Raw genomic sequence first — 24,821 nt, 5'->3', positions numbered from 1 at the left:
GTAAGGCTGTTGTATGCCCCAGCCATCCTCTCCCAGTCACCAATGTCTCACCATACTTTTTTTCTCTTAGAAGGCCTGATCCTGCATTTCTTGCCAGGTAAAACTAGGTAAAACTCCCATTGATTTCAGGGGTCAGTAAGGAATATAGGGTTGGCTCACAGATAGAGACTGAAGCAGAATATTGCTTAACTCTGGCTTTTTCATAGCCCAGTCTATCAATTAAAGAGAAGGGGATCATTACAGCAGTACTAGGGAACTGCACTGTGTTTTACAAGACATAGTTATACTCTCCTCTGCTTCTCTTCAAGCAACCTCAGTGCAACACCTTTCACACTGAATTTGCAATAATCTCAAGTCAGACTGGCAGGTGATTAGATACAAGTCATTTGTTATGATCACAGATGACTTTTGTGCCTGTGAGGAGCAATGACTGCAAACTCTATTGTGGCTTTATAATATCTAATACTGAAAAGAATGAGTTCAGGCTGCTAAACTCTCTTCATTTTGAATTGCAAGAGAGATCAAAAGCATGTAATAGAGTGAAGAGCCAAGTTGTTAATTTGTGGAAGTGAAACAGCACATAAAAATAGCACTACCTGTAAGGAATAGGGTTTGTTAGGCTATATTTGGAAAGTGATTTGCCCTTTAAACTAGTTCTGGATGGTTGGCTGACTGAAAGTGTGTGTGTGGGGGGAAATTAATGGGGATGCCTGGAAAATATCTTCACATAATATTTCAGTGTTTACACCTGCCTTGATAATTTATAATTAAAAAATTATGACATGTTTGGTTCTTTCTGCTTGTGTATTGTCCATGAATAGATCATGACTTTTTCAACTCTGTTTGTTCTGAATTATTGGCAGAATAATTTCTATAAATAATTTTTGATTATCAGCAAAACTTTTGTTGCAACAATTTGATATTCAGATTGTTTTGATTGGACCCACACAGCTCACATGGAATGTTTGTGTTCCCTCACTGGAGGAGTGTAACTCTAAGAATTACATATCTTATGATTACAAATTTGAAATTGTGTTTTTGATTATATTCTGAAATATTCAGTGAAGATTTTGCTGCTTCAGTGAATATGCCTGCCCATAAACTCATTTACTAGAATATTCATGTAAAGAAAACACAAAAGAGGAGCAAAAACAATTAAAGGAAGTTTCTTTCAAAATTAAAATTAATATTTTCAGAATGTTTTCCCCACATTTGCCCTGCTGTATGTAGTGCCATGTAAGGTCATGCAGACTGAAATATTCCCATTCATCAAATTAATTTTTTTATCATCCAGTGGTGATGAGTCTAATGCAAAATGAATGATCTGTTGTGTGACTCTATGAGTACCCATTACTAATTTTGGCAAGCTTGTGCCACAGTAACACCATACTCAACATATAGACTTATTGAAATAAATAGGACTGTGAAGTATGGGACTTCCCAATATGAGTAAGGATGCCATAAACTTTGCCTTTGTTTACAATTAGTTATACACCATAGCTGGAGAGAGAGACAGGATTCAGCTTTGCTTTTCCCCAAAGGCTATCACACTTTTCAGAACCCTCCATGGAACTGTTCTTAATTTAAATAGCTTTAGAGGCCTTCTGGTGCCAGGATGCCTTTTCCCTTCAGAGTTAAGTCCCTAGCTCTGGAAGAAGGGCAGGAGGAGAGCATTTTACAGAAGGTCTCTTGTGGCATGCCAGGGGAAGAGGGGCCCTGTTACAATTTATGATCTGTGATACTGTGAACTACCCAGGGTACAATCGAGACTGATGAGTAGCTGTGTCATCCCTCTAACTAGGGGGTCTTTCATAATACTTTGCTACTGTAGCCTCCAGCCTGGACTGCCCACAAACAGCCTCCAGCATGCAACATGCAAGTCACTCCCAGCTACGTCTGTATGTGTGCTCCAGCCAGCCAGTCATATCTTAGCTTTCACCAGTCTTGGTTATTTTGCAGGCTGGCCCCAAAAACACTCCCCTCCTCCCCCACCCCATGTCTTACAATTTTCCCCGGAAATAAATGTCTTGTATTGTCCAGCCCTCTCCTGGACAATGCAAGTTTATATAAAGTCTGTTATTTTTTTAACAGAAATAATAAGCATACAAGTTGCCACCCCAAATGGAGTTTCTCAAACACTTCAATTTAAACACACTGGATTTAACAATAAAACAAGTTTATTAATTATAAAGAGAGAGATTTTAACTGAGTACACGTAATGAGGCATAAAGATCAGAAATGGTTACAAGAAAAATAAACATAAAACACAACTAGCACCTAACTCAACAAACTGTGTTAAATTCAAAGCAAAGTTCTCACCACATGCTTTCAGCAGTCTTACTGACCAAACTTCTTAGTTCAGGACCCCTTCTCCCAGAATCCAACTACTGCTTCCTTTGTTGCTTCGGGTGCCATAAATGCAATGGTCTGTGAGGGGAGGGCCTTGTAGAGTTTCCCCCTCCTTTTTATAGTTTGTTCCCCATTTGAAAAACATTTGCAGCTGGATACCAGGAGACAAAAAGTCTATGTGGAAGGATGTTCCCTGATACTTTTTTTCTCACCTGTTTGAGCTGTTTTTCTCTCCCCTGCCTGCTTGATGACTGTTTACTGCTTAAATGCAAATTAAGCAGAGCACATGGTCCTTTGTTTAGGACAGACCTCTTTTCCAACTTTTACTTGGGTAGGGCTGTTGTTTGGAACATGTGCTAATAACACCATACATGGAAATCTTATAACTTCACATACGGTGTTGCCACACATGTATTTTATCAGGATGATACTGAACAACAAATTATGAGTTTTCAAATGATTCCTTACAAGGCATACTTTGTAAAAAGATTATTACGATAGAATGTAAGGTGTGAATACAAGGGTACATTCTGTCACAGATACTTATTCAGGAGGATAGCTTGCCTGTCCCTATATGTGAATTTTATTGCAGTTGGCTGAGGTATAAGGATCACTTCATTGTTTGTGGTAGCTTAGATCTTTACAGTTAGCTCACACTGCTAGTGATTATGAATAGTGAACATAAGCTATTTTAGGGATCTGGCATCCCAATAGAAGTCTTTCAAATCTCCAAATCAGTGGGAGCCAGCATGTCAGCCACCCACTAGAAAGGGCTATGCAGGACCTCAGAACATGGATTGCAAGTCTCTGCTCAGTTCCATCCTGTTTATTGCTTAAAGTTCTTAAATCTGCTTTATCTACCCAGCCTCACACTTGGCCTTTGCAAAAGAAGCATTATCTTTTTAATTTCCTGAAATGTAATAAATTGTTGAGTTTTCTTATATATGCCATCATAACTGCAATATTCTTTGACCTTTGCAGAGCTGGCCAAATAACAAACAGGCAGAGTATTCTTTTAGAATGTTGTTTATGTACACAAGAATCTCATCCGACTCCAATAAGAGAAATGTACTTTCCTTGTAGTTGGGGAATATTATATAGAGGTTTGAGCAGACCTAGATTCTATTTCCAACTGTCGCTGACTCATTGTGTGATCTTGGGGGAAGAGATGGATCCCCTCTGAGCTTAATTTTAAACTTGTGCATTAGGTATATAGTAAAATATTTAATGGGCACATAATTTGTAAAGCGTTTTGTGCCTGTTGTAGAAGGTGCTTTGTAAGTGCAATGCATTATTTATTTATTTGCTGCTACTAACTGTTGATATAAGTTCAGTCGGACAGTTCTTCTGGCAATTCTACTCTAAATTACTAAAATAATTTTAGGTAGTGTCTTGTACTATGCTTGAGTAACATTTGTTACTTGTTTAATAATATAGGGCTGGATTATGCTCCCCCTTAGCTAAATTGAATAGTACTTTATTCCACAACTCATCCTGTTGAAATAAGAGGCAACTCTTGAAATTGCTTGTTTCCTTGTGCTCCTATGTCTGTCTATATCCATCAGTTGTCTCTTGTCTTATACTTAGATTGTTATCACGCTGGGGCAGTGACCATCTTTTTCTTCAGTGTTCATATGGCACCTAGCAGAATGGGATCCTAGTCCATGACTGGGTCTGTTCCACAATACAAATAATTATTAATAAGTGAGGTGCTGTTCAGCATGAGTAAGGATATCACAATCTGGCCCATAGTGAAATGTATGTACTGAGAAATTGAAATTCAATAGGTAAATCAAGTATCCAAGGTTGCTTGTTGTTGGTTTGGAGAATTATGGTTCTTTTAAGACTCATCCAATTACTGTAATGCTTCTTTGCTGAAAACGCTGTTTTGCTGTGTAGCACAGGTGGAGGGTTTTGCTAACTTCAAGATTCATGCTCCCCCACCCCAACACACACACACACATGAAGGCATATTGCCCAAAAAAGGAAAACTCATTTTGAGAACTGTTTGATAGTAGGAAAGATTTGCGCAAGTTGGACTCAACTCCCTAATAACTGTTAGAGTCCTGTATGTCAGGGAGAAGATTGTGGTAAAGTGTTTTTTTTTAAAACAAACAAACAACCATAATACAAACCAAACCAGCCTCAGATCATGAAAACTCTCTATAAATACCACACTTCTCTGTCATTTCAACTTTACTTAAATGAAAGGGCAAAACCCACAATTTATAACTGTTTCAAGAGCCTTTTAAAAAAGTTGTTCTTAATGGAAATAAGTTACTCTTCTTTGAAATATAAACCAAATGTCTATTATTGAACCTTGAAACACATGTGGGAATTAATGAACAGGCATCTTAAATTCTTGTAAAGCTAGGATGTCACTGAAGCAAATTAAGGGATGAAAGCTCTTGCTTAGCTTCAGATCTTTTGGTTAAGAATGCTCCAAAGCAGCCGCCCTGTGAGATTTAAAATTAAATTAGAAGAAATAATTGCTATAATCCCTTAGCCTAAAACAATCTTTGCCATTTACATAGGTTTTTCAATGCAGTTTGTGTAACCTATTGCTGCTGCCACCCCTGCTGGGTTCGTCTGTCATAATCCAATCGACTACAAGAAAAGCATGCTAATGTTTGTAAAAATCCCACTTGGAATGAACATCAGTGGTTCCAATTTTCCCTTGCAAAGCTGAGGAACATAAAAAATCAGGTGTGGGGCTTTTTCCCCCCCCCCCCCCCCCCCCCCCCCCCCCCCCGAGACTGTACAGATCAGGAAAAAACTAATACATGGATTTGTTTTTGTTCCATTGGATGAAAACCTCACTGGTCAGTGTACAGTAGCAAAGAGAAATATTCTATGGTTTCACACATACAGAAGTGCTGATTCTTCAAGTAAATGATAGCTTGTCAGATTCTAAGGATTTTGTTTGAGTCCTTTATCATTTTTAAAGGTCCCCTCCAAGGATTAGTTCATTCTAATTCTTTTCTTGACTGCACTTAGAGCACACTTTAAATTCTACTAAAACCATATAGAATGTTCATATAGATTATTCTTGGGTTTGGACTATAATAATTATGTGCAGCTCAAGGCAAAAAAGAAATGCAATTAGAAAATTAAATCATACTAATCCAATTTTAAATCTCATTTAACATAGAAATATGGCAAACTGAGCATATTATACAAGACATTTTGTTGTAAGGTAATTTTAAACTGAGTGGAAAGGATTTGGGAAAATGATGGGCCATAACAATAGGGTTTAACATGTTGGAGGTTTTTGGGTTGTTGAATAAATTAAAAGCGTTATTATCATTATTATTTGTTAATTGCCAATAATATTCTTAATTCAAGAAACATAATTAAGGACAGTCCCTGCACTGAAGAGCATTCAGCTAAAAAAGACAGATACAAATAAGATAGGATGCACTAGTAGACCCAGGGAAAAAAAGTTAACTTACATTTCCTCATTACATTTCCAATTCAGGAAAGTACTTGAGTATGTGTTTACATCCATCTTTGTTCAGGACTTAGGCCCTTTGTCAAGAAAGTACTTAAGCAGATATCTAACGTGGGTATGCCCATGACTTCAGTGAGCACTAAACGTGTGATTAACTTTAAGCATGTGTTTAACTGTGGTCTTGAACATGGATGTAGTGTGAGAGTAACACGTAAAGAGGTATGTCTTAAGCAATAACTAAAGAACTCCCTGACTGTGAAGTTCCTTCCTTTATTAAACTCTCTGCAGCAACACATCCTGGCCTCTGATAAATGTGGAGGACCAAGAACTCTATAACCACACCATATCTTCCTTTCTTGATAATAAAGAGATTAAAACTTAAATTACAACCCAGTGTGTATGCACACAACAATTCAAAATAAACTTCAAATTCCTTAAAACTATTTACAGAATTATGTCCCCTTATCAATTCCTTTTAAATAGGAATGAACAATATTCTAACGATCAAGTCTGTAAGGGGGGTCTAATCAGTCCTCCACACCAAGTTCTCACTTCTGTTGTGTTTTGTGTGTGGAGTCCTTGTGGCAGGGGCTCACTTCCTGACAGAGTACCACAGGTCCCAGATTCTCTTTGTGTTGGGGAAATACCGAAGATGAACCCAATTCCTCAGGAGAAGTCCTTTTGGAGTCTCCACTCAGCAGGGTATGGGAGTTTCTGTCAAATTCTGAACAGTTCCAGATGTCTGATTTCAGTTCAAGTAGCACTTTTGTTCTGTGACAAACACTGACGTTTTGTTGTTGCAAAAGTTATTTCAGCGTCCTGTTTTCGAAATTCGTTCAGGTCAGGCCACTTAGAGTCTTTAGTTATCTTCTCATCGGAAGTTCTGCTGGAGATAATCCAGATGCAATCAGTGCTGATTGAAATGCCATGAGTGCCTTATACAGTTCCACTGATTTTTGTGGAAGTCTTTCTCAAGTCTGCACTTTGCCCTCCACCTCACTGTTGCTTTGAGGATAATGTGGCTGCTAGTACAATATTCAAAATCAAAATCCTGTGCAAAGAATTAAAATTGAGGCACATAATCAGATATGAGGACTTCTGGAGCTCCATGTCTTGCAAATATTGACTTTGGTTTCTGATGACCTTTACTGATGAGGTCTGTGTAAATATAGCCAACTTAATATATGTGGAGAAGTAATTGATGTCTACAATGTATGTATGTCCTTTCCAGGAAAACAAATCTATTGTTCCTCGCTGTCATGGTCTGGTGATTTTCTCCTTGTTATATACCTAGCAGTCCTCCTACTAAGGTCTAAATTTGCCAACTCAGACCAGGCCACCATATTAATCGCGTTTGAGCCCAGTACTTGTTCATACCTAAGTGTCCCTCACAAATTTTGGAGAGCATCTCTTTTTGAAGTATCATAGGGATAAAAATGCAGACCTCTGACCATATGAAGGGCAGTCTAGACTTGTCAATATGGTAAGAGACCAGTTGAAAGTTGACTCCTTCAGCCCACAACTCAACTCTGCCAAAGGAAAACATTTTTGGCAAGTCTCAACCTTCCATTGTTGATGTCTAATTTGCTGAAATCATCTGGCAGATTGTGGAATTGCCATCAGAACAAGTTCAATGTAGACTTTGACATCTTTCTCTAAAGCCTGTTCTTCTATTGGTGGCTGCTTAATTGGGACTTCAGATAGAGTGACTGCTGCTATGAGTGCTTTCTCTGATATGTGTTCAATGTTGAAAGAAAATTCCATCAGCCGTTCTCAAAATCTTTGACACTCAGAAGGTTGTCCAGTGCTTCTGAACCCAAAAATGTCGATAAAGGTTTATGGTCTGTCTCTATGTTAAAATCCAAGCCAGACAGATGTGCACTGATTCTTCAGTGACTCAGGTGACTGCTAGATCTTCCTTTCTCACTTGCGCTTACTGCTTCTTGATTTCTGAGAGACTTCTTGATATTAATTCAATAGGTCTCCGGTCTGCTTCTTGTTGCTTTTTAGTGAGCGCTGCTCTTAACTAAGATGAAGATGCAGCTGCTGCTACTGTTACTGGATAGTTTACAGAATATTGTGCCAAAACAGGTGGAGATGACAGTACTTTTTATTTTATTAAATGTGGTTTTGTTGTGTGCTCCCCCAGATCCATCTGTTGTGACCACTGAGATCTCTTAAAGGTTTTGTTAGATGAGGTAAATTTGATAAGAAATTCCCACAATGATTTGTCATGCCAAGGAATCTTCTTACAGCAGAGACATCTTTGGGTTCAGGTAAGGCAAGTAAGGCCTTCAGTTTGTCTGAATGCAGCTGAATTCCCTATATGCGAATTATGTGTCTTACCAATTTTATCTGCTGCTTTCCAAATTCACATTTCTAATTCAGAGTAAGGCCAGCTTGTTGGAAACATCTTAAAATTGCAAGTAATTGCTCATCACATTTTTTATCTCTCCCATATTCCAATACATCATCTGTGTGGCAAAGGATGCTAGGCAAACTAGACACAATCTGAGAGATTCTTTTCTGGAAATGTTCTGGTGCTGAAGATCTGCAAATGGAAGCTGACTGAAAGAGTACCTTCCAAACAAGGTGATGGATGTAGTTAATGTTGTAGATTCTTTATCAAGGGGTATTTTCTAGAAGTCTGCTATAGCATCTAATTTTGAGAATGTTTTGGTATCAGGAGTAAGGTCCTCAGCTGTGCTTGCTCAGTACTTTTGATGCCCTAATTTGCCAGCTATGCTCCCCTGCCTGATTGGCTGAGGAAGCCAGCAGGCCAGTTAGTAAACCTAGCAGCAGCAGTAGTTTACTGACTGCTTAACACACACACACACACACACACACACACACACACACACACACACAGGCTCTCTGCCTTCCTGTGCTCATCTCTCCAAGCCCTGCTCCTGCCTTGCTCTTCCACAGCTCCAGCCCAGATCCTACCCTGCATCCAGCCTTCATCCTGCCCTGCATCCAGCTTTGTTCCTATTCTGTTCAAGCCTTGCTCCTGCCTCAGAACAAATCCTGCTCCTGCCTTCCCTGACTCCTGGTGATCTGGTTCCAACTCCTGACTATGACTCAACTCTTGGCTCTGGTATTCGGACTCTGACCACTAGGCCTGACTATCTATGAACCCAATCCACTGACATTTGGCGTCTGGTAACAGAACTCGTGTCTGATCAACTGTGGAAAGTATATCACTTTCTCTACACATGCTTTATTAAATTGTATAAGGCCCACAAAAAATGCAGATTTCCATATTGGGCTTCAGTACTACAACAAGCCCCACACACCAGTCAATGCGCTCTTCTCTCTGGAAAATAACCCCCTTAGCTTCCTTTCTCTTCAATTCATCTTTGACTTACTCTAGCAAGGGTATACATATGCAGTGTGGGGCTATGAGAGCAAAGGAAGTTGCTGATGGCATCAATTTTATTTTATTCTCCCTGAAAGCTTTCCTAGCTTTGTGAAGACATCGATACATCTCCCTGATGAGTTTTGGTTTTGCAATTAATGCTTAATATCTCTACTAGGTGTAGTCTTGCATTGAGGGCAGCCCTTCTAGGGGAGTTGTTAGTCCTGGTATTACATATATTAGTTCTTGAAGATCTTTCTGTCTTTTCTCCAGTTTCCCAAGGAACTGGCCACAAACATCTAGTGTGGTGTTACTAGCTCCATGTAGAACAGGGGTCGGCAACCTTTGGCACGTGGCCCATCAGGGTAATCTGCTGGTGGGCCGTGAGACATTTTGTTTATGTTGACTATCCGCAGGCACGAGCCCCCTGCCAATGGGAGCTGCGGAAAGCGATATGGGCTGCAGGGACATGCTGGCTGCCGCTTCCTGCAGCTCCCAATGGGCGGGAATGGCAAACCGCGGCCACTGGGAGCTGCAGACGGCCGTGCCTGCAGATGGTCAATGTAAACAAAATGTTTTGCGGCCCGCCAGTGGATTACTCTGATGGGCAGGCTGCTGACCCCTGATGTAAAATCTTATTTGGTCTTTGTGGATCTGCGTTCTGAGAGCAATTATAATCTTTTGTTGTTGTTGTTGACTGCTGCCTCAGTATCAACTTTAAATGTAAGGTTTTCCTATTTTAGATTCTTTCATGTTTAGGTTTTGTCTGTTCTATTGAGGATATAGTCCCTACAAGTATGGACTCAGTCATCTTATGATAACACTACCTCTTGGATTGTTTCCACTACTTTTGGTCACCTCATAGACTCAGACTTTAAGGCCAGAAGGGGACAATCATGATCATCTAGACTTACCTCCTGCACATTGCAGGACACAGAATCACACCCAAAACCTGTAGCTGAGTTACTGAAGTCCTCAAATCATGATTTAAACATGTCAAGTTACAAGTCAACCATTTACCATAGTTCAAACCAGCAAGTGACCCATGTCGCATTCTGCAGAGGAAGGAGAAAACCCTTCAGAGTCTTTATCATCCTCCTCTACATTCAGATCCTTGAGTTCTTCAGTCCAGTTCACTTCCATGACTAATTCCCTTAATGTTTTAATGTTTTCCCTTTTGAAATCAAGTTCCTTAGTTCCAGACCTATTTTTGTTGGTCCTTCCATTTGGTGTAACTTGATTAACTCATGATCACTCAAACCAAGGTTTTCCCCTACAATCAGTTCATCTAAGAGGTCCTTAGTACTTTCTAATACTAAAGCTAAAATGGCATCACCTTTTGTTGGTTCATTGACTACTTGAAGAAGAAATCTGTTGGCTATCACATCCAGGAATATTTGGCCCCTACTATTATTGGTAGCAGTTGTCCTCCAATCTATATATGGGAAATTAGTCTCCCATAATCTCATAATTCCCTGTAGTATTTATTTAATTGAAAATATTAAAGATGTCTCTATCTATATCCAGATCAGGTCCTGGGGGTCTGTAGCAGACCCCAGTCGCTATCCCAGTGGAGCCTTTCTTTCCCAAAGTCATTTTGACCCAAACAGAATGTTTAGCTATTCCATCACTCCTTCTTGTTTCTTTACAGTTTACCTTGTCACTAATATGCAATGCTACTCCACCATCTTTACCTTTTATTTCTGTCTTTCCTGAACAGCATATAACCTTAATACCTGTGTTCCAATATCTGCAAACAATTGTAAAAGTTCCATTTTTGTGGCATCTCTTACATTCTGCCTCTTTAGCTGGACATTGTGGTCAACTGTGTTTTGGAGTCTCCCTATACTTAAGTGAAGAATCTGACTGAAACCTGTAATATATGCATTGAAGATGATCACTGTATCCACCCTGTGTTTTAGACTGGAAACATAGGATAGATTGTGGCACACAAATAAAGGGCGATGTATAGGGTCCAATCTAAGGAAGGAATTTGACTCAGAGAAATGATCACGCCATAGGCCAGTGTTTTTAACAATCAGGAAAAAAAGAAGGGTTGGGTATTCAATATATCGTGGTGGAGGAAAAAATACGATTTGGTTATAATGTGTTGAGGAAGAGGGATTAAGTCTAAAATGACACTAAAATTGCAAGCCTGAGACACAGGTTATGAAAACACTTTAAAACAATCAAAGAGGTTATTTGAGTACAAACTTGATCTTTTAAAAAGGTGTTCAACTGTTGACATAATATCCCTGTGTGTAAGCAGTCAACTCAGGACAATGTAAACTAAACTTTACCAAATCTGCTGTTTCCAAAATATTTCTTGTTGAAGAGAATAAAATTCATCAGTCATGAAGTAAAATCCCATGATGGGTGCCTGAGGGTTCTTTTACCAACATTCCTTTTGAGAAATAATTCTGAGAACTTTTCCCCGTGGCTTCAGCACTGTGAAGTTTGTAACACAAAGCTAGGAATGTTGCTACATCAGTTTGAAAAGTAAAATTGGAACTCGGAGGCAAGTTAGTCAAAATTGATAAGTAATAGTACTGAGCAATCCTGTAGGGAATATTTTTTGTGTTTCCCATTTAGGATTCTATAATATTACTTGCTACAGAAACTGAAAAATTTAAAGAAAAACATAGTCATTAAATTACTGCTCAACACTGAATACTCTTCTGGATGGTAGAAGAGATAAAATAAAACGTGTCTACTCTGGAACTTCAAAGCAATACAATCCAAAAGTCAGGCCAGAGAAGGTTTCATTTTGGACATATTTTCTCTGCTAAATCTGGGATCCAAGTGTTGGAAACAAACACCATTTTCCAGCAACCTTTGTATCTGCCATGTCCCAGATGAAATCATCAGAGAAATAACGGTGTACTGAGGTGACTGTGTGTCAGGATGGCCAGTATTAGCTCACCGTTTCCTTGTGCTCCCCTATCTGTCTTGTCCACCAGTTGTCTTGTCTTATGCTCGGACTTTAATGTCTATGGAGCAAGGGCTATCTTCTTGTTGTTCTGTGTTTGTACAGCACCTAGCAAAATTAGTTCCTGGTCCCTGAGTAGAATCCCTAGGTGCTACTGCAATACAAATAATAAATAAAATGACACCAATAACCTCATGTGTTATATAATGGGTATCAGGCTCCAACACTAGATCAGGCAATTTTCTTACAAACAACCATAACTTTATGAAGTTTTCTATTAAAAAATTGGTTATAGGTGACTGGTTAGATGTATTCAGACTAATTACAGTGAGCTTGCAGGTTGGCAAAGGGGCTGTCATTCTTTGTGACCATGTAGTATGCCATTCTAATAAGAGTGCACTCTTTGTTTTGGACTTCATCCAACTGAGTATGTATCAACACAGACAGATTTCATCAGTGATAATATTAGAGTGATTCAAAGAAAGTGGTTTTGAAACACTCCGATGTTATAATTGGTTACAATTCTTCCATGGATAGATTAGAAACACAAATGACAGATGATACGATATCCTGATGGATATCAATATCACAGAGTATTCTGACTTGAGTAATAGCCATTGATCCGGCCAGTGCCCTCAAGTAGATAGCTTCTTTTTTTAGAGGAAGAAATGGTTCACTTTGAGATTTAAAATATTTTCTCTTCCTTACCCCACTTTGCTCTCATTGCAATAGAGTCATAGCTGTGTGTAAAGTTTTGTAGGCAAGAGTTGGGAATGACTGCATTACTCATGAGTAGCAAAACCATAAGGAAGTTGTTCAGGTCATCCAAAACCCCTTCACTCAAAAGCACACCAGACCACCCTGCATTTTTGTTTTGCCTTACATTTAACAAAAACTATTTTAGAAGTGGTTTGCAGCATTCTTTAAATATTACAATTTGCCTAATAGACCTATATCCTGTAGAACCACTATTAATCCACCTGTATGTGTGCTTTGAGGGAAGGAAAATGTATGTATGCAGAGAAGGAAGTTAAACTCCTTATCTATCAGAGATGCCCAGCCCCTATATGAAATGAGCAGTTTCAATGCCTTCATAATATGTAGTAACATAGATCATCTAAATTCAAATGGAAATAAGCAGCAAGACATATTTTATAGGAAGCTATGGATTGTCTGGCATTGTTAGGTCACTGGGTAAAAATTTGGATGCACACCTATGTATTTGATTATTAATAACGTTAATTGTTACTTGTCTTACTGTGGCATCTCCGAGCCCCAGTCATGGACCAATACCCTATTGTGGTAGGCACTATACAAATACAGAAAAAAAAAAAAAGATACAGAAGCATTCAATGCCACTCCATGTGCCGTTACAGTATCTATTTTGATGCAGTGCATATTGCTTCCCCTAACAGCACGCTGCACGTTAATTTAGCAAGTCCATTTGATAGACATTAAAAAACTGTCATTGTTATGTGTCGAGGGAATAGGCTCTCTTTCCTCTCTGAACTTCCCCCCCTCTTGTCACAGTTCAGGGCAACTGGACCTGTATTCTTCCTCTGAAGCCCGCAAGAGTACTCAGGCTTCTAGTCCCCAGTCTATGTGCTTTGCAGGAAGTTTTTGGGGGTTTGGTCTGTTTTCAAGTCTGTAGCTTATTGATTCCATATATTTATGTATTTGGTGTTCTTTAAAGTTCATTCTCGTCAGAAAAAATATTTTTCCACTATAATGCCTCTGTCCTATTATTTTTCCCTCTTATTTTAAAGTGATGTATTGTTCTGATATGACAAATATTACTGTCTCACAAACAGCTATAAATGTTAGTGTCACTAGTCAAGGATCAAACAGCAAAAGTCATCATTTGTAGTGTGGCACAGCCAAAGTGTGCCCTGGGAATTCTCCCCACAAGCATGCTGTGCCTTTGTCACAAGGAAAACAAAATCTCTCTGAAAATGGGTTACATATTGAAGACCCAACCCTTCAAACCCTTTTGTAAGTAAGGCATTTATGGGATTAGATTTTTCTGCTTACATGATAGCAGACCCATGAATTACTCTAGTCACTGTCAACTTTTGAAAGGTGAGAAAACAATTAATTAAAAAAAAACATACATAGACAATTATTTGGCTTCAGGATAAAGCAGGTGCAAAGAGTCCTCTCTATGTTTTACAACCATTTCTCAAGGAGTTTTTATCTTTCCCTCCCTGAGAGAGAATCAAATATTTCTTTTTTTAAAAAATTAGCTAAATTTCACCTGCTATGATTTAGATTTAGCAATGAGAATAACTGTTTTTCCCTCACGTCCACGGAGCTGAAGGGGAAGTCAGGCCCTTTCACATTTCAGGAGTTCCAGTCCATTTCTGATTAGGATCAGGCACTAGGCAATATAATTCTTAACAGCGGTGGCTCCAGGCAACAGCGCTCCAAGCGCGTGCCTGGGGTGGCAAGCCATGGGGGTGCGGCCTGCCGGTCCGTGCGAGGGCGGCAGTCAGGGAGCCTTCGGCGGCATGCCTGTGGGAGGTCCGCCGGTCCCGCAGTTTCGGCGGCAATTCGGAGGCGGGTACACCGAAGCCGTGGGACCGGCGGACCTCCCGCAGGCATGCCGCCGAATCCGCGGGGACCTCCCGCAGGCGCGCCACCGAGGTCAGCCTACCTGCCGTGCTTGGGGTGGCAAAAAAGCTAGAGCCGCCCCTGATTCTTAATGCCATAATTTCCCAAAGGGCTTGTATTCGTGATGCATTAGTCCACACTGGAGTAAATTCTAGTGCACACTAGCGTGTTTATGCACTAACTGGCACATGTGGATCCTACTGGCATGCACTAAAAGTTCCCTAGGGCATGTTAACATAGCAGTGTTTGAAATGGAACTTCGTTAATGGTCATTATAGAACTTACAGTGTGTGCCAGCTGGGTGTATATGGACCAGTCATTTTGCTAACATGCTACTGTGCACTGAAGGGTTGAAAATCCTAGTGCAGACTAATGCACCCTGTAGACAAGCCCTAATACCAAATGTAATTATGTGCTCCTCAGTCCACTGCTTTTTAGCCCAAACTTGTCTCTTGGACTTCTCTCAGGTATACGAGGCACTGGATGTCATGGATATAAAGATGGCCCATTACTGTCCCAAAGGAACTGTATGCCTCATCATATAAATAAGAAATTATAAATTCCAGCTGTCCAGAGCAGGAGGTTAGGTTTAAATGTGTCTAAGCCACACTCCAATCAGAGTGATAACATTTTGCCTAACTAATATTCACACTGTGATTCCATGAGCCAATGTACTTCTGCCTCCTGTACTAACATACTCTGTGGTGCTGCTGTGTTACATTAGAGCTACTATGGTTCACCCTAGAAGTAGCAACTGTTCAGTCATGTAAGAAGCAATTCCATTATACGCAGAAATGGGTCCAAGCCAAAATCCCATATCCAAACACTCCCAAACTCAAGAAAAGTGCAGATCCAAACTTCATTGCGCAGTCCTAATTTTAGATGTAAGATTATAAATCATTTGGAAAAATGTGCATGTTGGGATTCTTTCTGGATAAAAGTATCAGAGGGGTAGCCATGTTAGTCTGGATCTGTAAAAAGTGACAAAGAGTCTTGTGGCACCTTATAGACTAACAAACGTATTGGAGCATAAGCTTTCGTGGGTGAATACATCTGATGAAGTGGGTATTCACTCACGAAAGCGCATGCTCCAATACGTCTGTTAGTCTATAAGGTGCCACAGGACTCTTTGTCGCCTTTTTCTGGATAAAAGAAGCTATAAAGATTAGAATAGTGCTATTAGACCTACAGTTTGAGAGACACTGTGTTAGGGAGCCAGTATGTTCTGACTTGCCACCCAGTGACCTGGTAACAGTTGCTAGAACTTGAAGTTCTACTTCGGCAGAGGACTCCAATCCTGGGATTAGCAGGAAGAGGAAGTCATCTGTGGCATTTTCCCTGCTCTGGACTGCTTCCCCTGCAATACCTGTTTCTGCTGCCTGACCCTGACTTCCTAGAACCCTGACCCAGGCCACTTCTTGGGCTTGACTCCCAGGGTGCCCCTCTGATCTCCTGGAAACCTGACCCAGCCTGCCTCCTGGCTCTCAACTTCTGCTCAGACCACCCACATCCCAGTTGTGATACACTGTCAATCTGAAAATCATATTTGTCTCTATATTTTCCTCCTAGTCTAGTTACAAGTAACATGGAAGATAACCGTAACTGAAATAAGTTCACTAAAACCACTGATTTTTCCCCCTCCGGTTTATTTCACTATTTTGTCAAGTCATTTCCATTGTTCTTCTGAGTGGTCAGTTTTTTCCTTCTGAAAAAGGTGTCGAGGGGGAGAGATTGCTTTTTTCCTTTCCTTTCCTTTCCTTTCTTTATTTTATTTTATTTTATTTTATTTTATTTTATTTTTTTAGAAACAGGGAGCAGAAAAAAACTTTTCAAAATAAATACAATCATACAACTTAAAGGGTACTCTACCAGAAACCATGGTTTTAAAAATCAGTTAAAAAAATCAAGTTAATATTGATCCTTTAATTTTTGTTCATATAATAGGCATGAGTAGGAATCTGTGAATATGGACAGGCATTTGAAGGAGATCCTCATCTAAATTGATTTACAAAAGGATTGTCCACTGAATGTACACTTGTGTTCTGATCATGCAATGCGTAGTAGGTGAACTACTGCCTTTTCCTGGCACCTGATTGACTTCAGTGGGAATTCATACACTTGCAGCATCTGTAGGACCAGGGCTATAAATATGTGAACTATCATTGGTACCATGAAAGCATTTTATATTTGTTTGTACAGTAACTCGTCACTTTAAGTCCTCCCGGTTAACGTTGTTTCATTGTTACGTTGCTGATCAATTAGAGAACATGCTCATTTAAAGTTCTGCAATGCTCTACTCTTATGTTGTTTGGTTGCCTGCTTTCTCCACAGCTGGCAGCCTCCCTACGACACCCCCCCCCACAGCGCCTCCCACCCACCAGCAGACCCCGCGGATCAGCGCCCTCCCCCTCCTTCCCCCCCCCCACCTGTGGCAATCAGCTGACTTGCGGCGTTTTGGGGGCAGGAGGGAGGCGGGAGGAGCAAGGACTCGGCACGCAGGCTCCCCCTCCCTCCCCTGCCTCCCCAATGCTGCAAGCCAGCTGATTGTCCTGGGCAGGAGGCGGGGGGGAGGGAGGGGGAACCTGCGTGCCAAGTCCTCGCTCCTCCCCACTCCCTCCTGCCCCCTAAACACCGTAAGCCAGCTGATTGCCCCAGGGAGGGGGGAGGAGCGAGGACTCGGTGTGCAGGCTCCCCCTCCCTCCCCTGCCTCCTGCCAGCGACAATCAGCTGGCTTGTGGCGTTTAGAAGGGAGGGAAGGGAGGGGGAGGAGCGAGGACGCAGCATGGGAAGTAAAGGGGGAGGAGGTGGGGGGAGAAAAGGCAGGTCAAGGATGGGGGCTTGGGGTAAGGGGGGGAGTGGGCGGGCTGAGGGTTGACCCCCCCCGACCCTGGTGCTTGCAGAGTAGGGGAAGCTGCCGCTGCTGCGCAACATGCTTCTCCTAGCCTACAGCACCTTCAGCCTCCTTGCCTGCCTCATCTCCAGTGCCAGTGGGCTGTGCCTGTGTGGGGTAAGGCAGGGGCACCTCCTAACTATAAACATACAGCACTTGCACACTACTCCTCCCCCCCAGCGTAGTATTAAATTGCTTGTTTAAAAATTGTTTAAAACTTATACCTGTATTAAATTCCTTGTTTAAAATGTATATAATGCCTTTTGTCTGGCAAAAAAAAAAAAATTCCCTGGAACCTAACCCCCCCTATTTACATTAATTCTTATGGGGAAATTGGATTTGCTTAATATCGTTCACTTAAAGTCGCATTTTTCAGGAACCTAACTACAACATTAAGTGAGGAGTTACTGTATTTAATTTTGGCTGTTGAGATTTTGTTCAGGATTGTTTAATGGGAGCACATTTCCTAGTTCTTTACTGATGCTAAATAACTTCTGTCTTTTAGCTGAACATACTACATGACCTACACCAAAATGAAGTGGAAAGGAATTTTGAAAATATAGAGGATGAAACTGGTGCCCGAACCAATATGGACAGAAAGATGTGTGAATTAAGAGCAGAGGTAATGTTTTTCCAAGGCATCTCTAACTTCTTGTACAGATACATAACTCTGCATATATATTAAATAATAGTTTCTATGAAGTTGAAGTTTCAGTTTTGTAACTTTATGTATCTTTGGAAAATTTAATGACTAGTGTACAAATTATTGTAATGCCCAATGTCTCCTGTACACACAAAAAGTTCTCTAATAGCAGATAGGCAAAGAAAAAATAGGAAGAGAAAAATTACTGATTTGTTGGCATTTAACAATAACATTGTGCAATGATATCAGCTTGCCGCAGACTAAGAAACATTTGAATGGTGCAGGAAGGAAGAAATATTTCATTTCCAAAGATGCCTGAGCTCAAATGCATGTCTCATTGTGAGTAAAAACTCATTAATAAATTCAATCTGTTGCCAGGTTTGGTGTCTCAAGATATTGTCAGATCCAGTGACATATATCATACATTTGGTATAGCTTTTGGTGGACTTAATGGTGTTCTTGGAAGACATTTTCACAGTAAGAAACAAACAGTGTAATTTTATTTTTGTCTTGTATTGAACAGATGTTTGAGATACTTGTCAAATAAAATTGTGGCAAGAATATGTCTCCTCCTGCATGGAGAGCGCATCATGGATACTGGAACTCTTTGTTCACATTTTTTAGATGAGAAAAAAGTAATCCAGAGATGGTCATCTGTACAGTATTAATCATTGCACAGAACTGCCAAAGATCACCCCCACTGAGTGACATTTATGCCTGTAGACCACCACCCTGCCTGATGGGACAGCAGCACTGCTAGAATTTCACAGAGGCAGGCAGCATTGATCCTTTCAGACTCTGAGGTCTTCTGCAATGCTCACTCAGCTCTCATAGCCGCTACAGAAAAACAACCAGGGAGAACAGGTGGCAGCAGAACACTAGGTGAGATGAACGATGTAAACCCAAACAACACAGGTAGCCAAGTCCACTTGCTCCTGAATCCCCTCTCCAGCTGCTTCCTCTACCTGGCAATAGAGCTCTTGTATGAAGGGGCTTCCTATCACATGTTTATACGGAGCATGGTGGATTGGTTACTGCCTCCCATTCCTATTTGCTCCCTGTCAGTGGCTGGGAGAAGGGATTTGTATCACCCTGAACCCATGCCTGGCACTGCTTTTTGTAGGGTGGTGATGGGATGGTAATGCGAGTTTCTGTGAGAAACATCACAAATGGAACAGCTGTGCACAACTTAGCTATGATCAGCTGAATTTTAAGACTGGCTCCTGGCAATCAGAATAGAACTGTGAGTAATCTTTGACATAAGTTCATGTTATGTGTCCATATTGTTCAGAGTAACTAAACATCCTGATACAAAAAGAAGTTTGGAGAGAGCACATTAATAATGCAGAGGTGAACAATGATCTATTAGTTAATGTAAAGGACTGGGACTTGAGTCTGCCTTCAGTTCTTAGATCTGACACAGTCTTCATGTGTAATGGGGGCAAGTCACTTACTCTTTGGGCCTTAGGTTCCCATTCATAAAATGCAGATAATAAAACTACATCACTAGAGTTAAATCAATAAATACTTGGGATTCTCAGATACATTGATGATGGGCTGTGAGATAGTTCTTTCATTTCATTGTGCTACAAGGGTTTTTGTGGCCTTTCTTTATATGCAAAAGTCTTAATTTATACTTCATATGTGCTTTAATTCCAAGATCACAAAGCATTTGTTGGTAGGGAATTGCCATTTATGCTATCTCTTCAGGACAAAGATGGCTCAGATATGTTCTTAGAGGAGCAATGCCTCTAGCTCCACTTTTCATGTTGCCTGTATGAATGGGAAGTAAAAGAGTATGCAAAATTCCCAGGCAGACTGCACGCTAAAACCAGCTTCCCATAGGCCCTGTTAGAGCAAGAGAACTGAGACAAGAGGTCTTTGTGTTCTACTTTGTCATTATTTTCAACATATTAAGCACAGTGACCAAACAGGGCTCTTCCCTATCACAGACATGAGTTGAGTCAAATTTAAAAAAAAAAAAAAAAAGAATTAAAGGGACACTCTAATTTATTTATTTTTTAATTGACTAATTGTAAAACATTTCAATATGATAGAGCACCATTTAAAAAGTGTGTCCTGACTTTGGGGGAATGAAAGAAAATCCTGTACCTACTGCCACATTCTGGGGTACAATCCAGACCAGTGAGGGGTTGTGTCACTGCCTGCCCTGTAACCATTGATGCCTTAAATGCTCTGTTGCGGTGGCTCACAGCCTGGACGCTGGCAGCCACCTGAGAAGCATAACACGCATGTTAAGCAGCTCTGGCTCAGGGCTCTGGTTCCAGCAGCCTGTTTGTTACATGCCAATCATGCTCGGTACCCACCAGCCTTGGTTGCTACTAGCCAAGTGAATCTAACACACTTCCAGGCTTGAATTTTCCCAAAACCATGTACTCTGCAATGTCTGGCCCTTTCCAGGACCATTCAGAGGAATAATTATATTCTGCATTTTGTCTCTTTAGAGAAAAAACAAGCTTATCACTTTAACTGGTGTTAACAATCATGTCAATTCAAATACAGCAGTGGGTTGGTTTAGATTAAAATAAAACAAGTTTATTAACAAAAGAAGATAGGATTTTAAGTGAGTTCGTATATAAAGGATAGAGTTAGAAAGGGCTACAAGGAAAGAAAAGTGGAAAAACTCTTTCTAGAGATTAAGACTTAACAAAACTATAGTCTTGGTTCAAGGTAAGATGTTTACCATGCTTTCTTCTAGCAAGTTCTCTGACCCCCGACATCTCACCACACATACAGACACATATCCTTGGTCAGTATCTCTCCCCAGAGACAAGAGATTTTGGTTCCTTTGTCATCTTATGTGAAATATAAGATGTGGTTCTTTGCTCCTTTCTTCTAGTCCAGTGCACCCTGGAAATGGATTTTGGATTTTTCTGAAGGTTACTCCTCGAAATAAAGTTCATTCAAGCTGTGAGGAAGGAGACATGGAGTGTGGTGGTGAAAGAAGTTCCATGCTGGTTTCTTATCTCATTGGTGTTTTCAAAAACTAAAAGTGATCTGTTCCTGCCCTCTTTGACGTAAATGAATGGCCACTAGCCATGTGATTGCTAATCAACTCTGATGACACCTGGCTGGAGGTATCAGCTTGTCCTGTGTCTGGGAGAAACCTGTTTAAACCACTCCCCAGACTTGCCTTGTAAACATATTTTAGTCCCACATTTCCTTCATATTTGTATGGTCCCTTGGGCATTTACCAAACATTTACCATGCAAAAATATGAATGATCCGTGTGTTGTTTTTCCAATGATATCTTACATGACACTATCAGATTACAGTTCATGGCATTAATGCATTGGAGCATGCTGAACCAGTCATGCCAGCTGAAACTAATTATCAGATACCACTGAGCCCTTTGGTTCCTTCCATTGGGATGCTGTTAGGGTCGCACACATCTTTTTATAAGAAATTTTCTTCTCCTCTGCTGAATAAAGTTTTTTTCATCTAGGGACTATATAGGAAACAGTGAAACTGACTACACATAAAGAACTGTGAAATACTCCAAGTCAGTGGCTCTCAATCTTTCCAGACTACAATACCCCTTTCAGGAGTCTGATTTGTCTTGCATACCCCAAGTTTCACCTCACTTATATACTACTTGCTTACAAAATCAGATATAAAAATACAAATGTGTCATAGCACACTATTATCATTTTTACCATATAATTATAAAATAAATCAATTAGAATATAAATACTGTACTTACATTTCAGTGTATAGTATATAGAGCAGTATAAACAAGTCGTCTGTGTGAAATTTAAATTTGTACTGACTTTGCTAGTGTTTTTTATGTAGCCTGTTGCAAAATTAGACAAATATCTAGATGAGTTGATGTACCCACTTGAAGACCTCTGCGTATCACCAGGGATACATGTACCCCTGGTTGAATACCACTGTTTAAGTAAGCCAAGTGAAAAATAATTTTCAGGTAGAGTAGATTAACATAGTTATAACTATTGATTTCAGTGTCATACTCCTTATTTTATTTTGGTAGAAATGGGAGGAGAATCAGGCCCAGTAAACAGGAGGTTACACCATTTTAGGGGATTGCAGGACATAAGGAACAAAGTTCAGAATATGGAGGGAAAAGGGAGAGGCAAGGCATGAAGAAGAGCATAGAGAAAGTAGGAGGAAGTGGCAACATCTAATGTTAGAGAGAAAGAGAGATGTTATGAAACTCCTTGGAGGCTAGAACTGGGAACTTGAATCTGATGGGATAAAAGATAGGAAGACAATGAAGAGATTCAGATGGGTGAGTGTTGTGGTAATATATAAAATAAGCCATGCAATATTATTTTTTTCTGTATGTCATCATATTGTAAAGTATCCAAATGGTTCTCCAGAATTGGGCTCATTGTCTCTTTATTATATAATTTCCTTACATTCCCACAGTTAAGACTTCAGTAAATTGAGTCTGAGTTTAGCAAGGAGGCATGGCCTCCCTCAAAGAGTGACAGGGAGGGACCACAACATGCTCCCTGGTGGGCCGAACAGGAGAGCCACATCTGCCCCGTCGGAAGTGGAAGGGCAGGATAGGAAGAGGAAGTACAGTTGGAGTGGAGCTACCAGAGGAGATGAATGCATCCTGCTTACTGCTGGAGCCTGCAGAGGAGCTGATGGGGCTGCATCCTAAGGACTGGCCAGAGCTCCCAGGATCATTAACCAACCAAGATGCTGAGGAGTTGCTGGGGCTGCCTCCTGAGGACTGGCCAGATCTCCCCGGACTGCCAGCTGACCGAGACACCGAGGAGCTGCTGGGGCTACTGCCTGTGTACTGGCCAGAGGGACAAGATGACAGTTGCAGGTATGCGCAAGGGGCAGAGTAGGAAGCAGCCCAGGGAAACCAGGCAACAGTCTGGTTGGGAGCTGGCCTGATACAAAGTTAGCCTGTTGTGGGTGAATTCCCGCTGACCCAGTAGTGGACCATTCTGTTTGGACCCTAGGCTGGGACGTAGTGGAGTTGGGCATGCCCGTGTCCCCCACCACCCCACCCCTGGGGAGGCAGTACTCCCCCTCCTTAGGCCAGGAGGCCTGTGCTCCTTGGGCACCCTTACCTGAGCCTAGCCAAGTGGCACTAGACTGTGCTTGGTGCTCACTCTTACCTGAGCTTCATAGACTGCCTAGCCAGGGCCGGCGCAACCCATTAGGCGACCTAGGCAGTCGCCTAGGGCGCTACAATTTGGGGGGCGGTGACCACGGCGGTATTTCGGTGGCGGGACCTTCCGCCGTCTCTATGGGGGGCGGCATTTCGGGGCGGGACCTTCCACTGTCTAGGGCGGCAGAAAAGCTGGCGGTGCTCCGGTGCCTAGCCCCTCTGCCCTGGTTGCAGTCCAGAGCTTACTCATTGCTTTGCTGCCCCTCAATGACTAGGCCTGAGGCTCATAGACTGCTCAGCTGCTCTTCCCTGATTGCAGGCCAGAGCCTACTAACTGTTTACTGCCCCGCCCTGACTGAGGGCCCGGGGCTCATAGACTGCGTTGCTGTTCTGCCCAAATGGAGCACTAGGTGTAGCTAATTCCCCCCTTTGACTTCACCTTTACAGGTCAGAGATGGACAGGGAGGGACGGCCACGCAGCCTACACTTAGGAATAGGCTGGGCAAGTTGGTCAACTGACTGGTCAGTTATTGAGACAACATGGGTGAGGTAATATCTTTTACTGGACCAACTTCTGTTGGTGAGAGAAATAAGCTTTCGAACTACATAGAGATCTTCTTCAGCTGTGGGAAAGGTACTCCGAATGTCACAGCTAATTGGAAGGTGGAACAGATTGTTTAGCATAAATAGTTAGCAAATATTCTAAGGGGCCATTTAAAGTAGAGTGGCCCATTAACATCTCTGCAGTTACAGGACAAAAATAGGGGATTAGTGGGTAACAGATTGGTGCAATAAGCCATAAATCAGAAGGGCCAATAAAATATATTACCTCACACACCTTGTCTCTCTAATATCCTGGGACCGATATGGCTACAGCTACTCTGCATACAGTCAAATATTGTGAAATATTACAGCAAGAATGCCATGATACAAATGACAGTCTTTGTTTTTGATTGCATCATGGTGACATCTGTTATCAAGCCTTTTAAATGTCTTGATTACTCACTTTAATACGTGCTAGTGCCATTTGTTGGGGGAAACAAGGTGAACTTATTAAAAGTTGAGCATCTTGATTTGCTGGACTCTTCTAGAAAAAGCACTGTATGTATATCTTTATTTGTATATGTAGTGAGGCGGTGGGATACCCCACAGCCCCGCTGAGGGACGAACCTCCCCTAACACCAACATGGGCGGAGCCACTGGGTTCTGCACCCACCCCTCAGAGGTCACGGCGCAGACCCGGAAGTATAAAAGCCCGCCTGCAGAGCTCAGTTGAGAACCAGGCGCCAGAGAGACCAGACGTCTGTGACCGAGCTCCCTCTTGGGAGACGGCAGCAGGCTGCGGCTGGCCTGAGGTCGCACCGGGCCAGTCGAGCCTACCCCTCGCTCGTTAACCCGAGGACTGGCCGAGCCTGCTCTGTGCCAGCTACCCCGAGGAGGAGCCGAGCCTGCCCCTTTCCAGCTACCCCGAGGAGGAG

General features: G+C 41.4%; 1 protein-coding gene across 1 annotated transcript in view; it reads left to right on the top strand.

Annotated features, from left to right (window-relative positions):
• The window catches only part of CCDC102B (coiled-coil domain containing 102B), a 347,381-nt gene that overhangs the window by 73,163 nt on the left and 249,397 nt on the right, over window positions 1–24,821 (top strand). The window contains exon 5 of the mRNA XM_024198764.1: window positions 18,093–18,209. Within this exon, the coding sequence (XP_024054532.1) occupies window positions 18,093–18,209 (117 nt within the window). The remainder of the gene's footprint in view (window positions 1–18,092; window positions 18,210–24,821) is intronic.

Source organism: Terrapene carolina, unplaced genomic scaffold, assembly GCF_002925995.2.
Source record: "Terrapene carolina triunguis isolate 2854851 unplaced genomic scaffold, T_m_triunguis-2.0 Scaffold58, whole genome shotgun sequence".
Taxonomy (NCBI): domain Eukaryota; kingdom Metazoa; phylum Chordata; order Testudines; family Emydidae; genus Terrapene; species Terrapene triunguis.
This window is presented reverse-complemented; position numbering and strand designations above follow the sequence as displayed.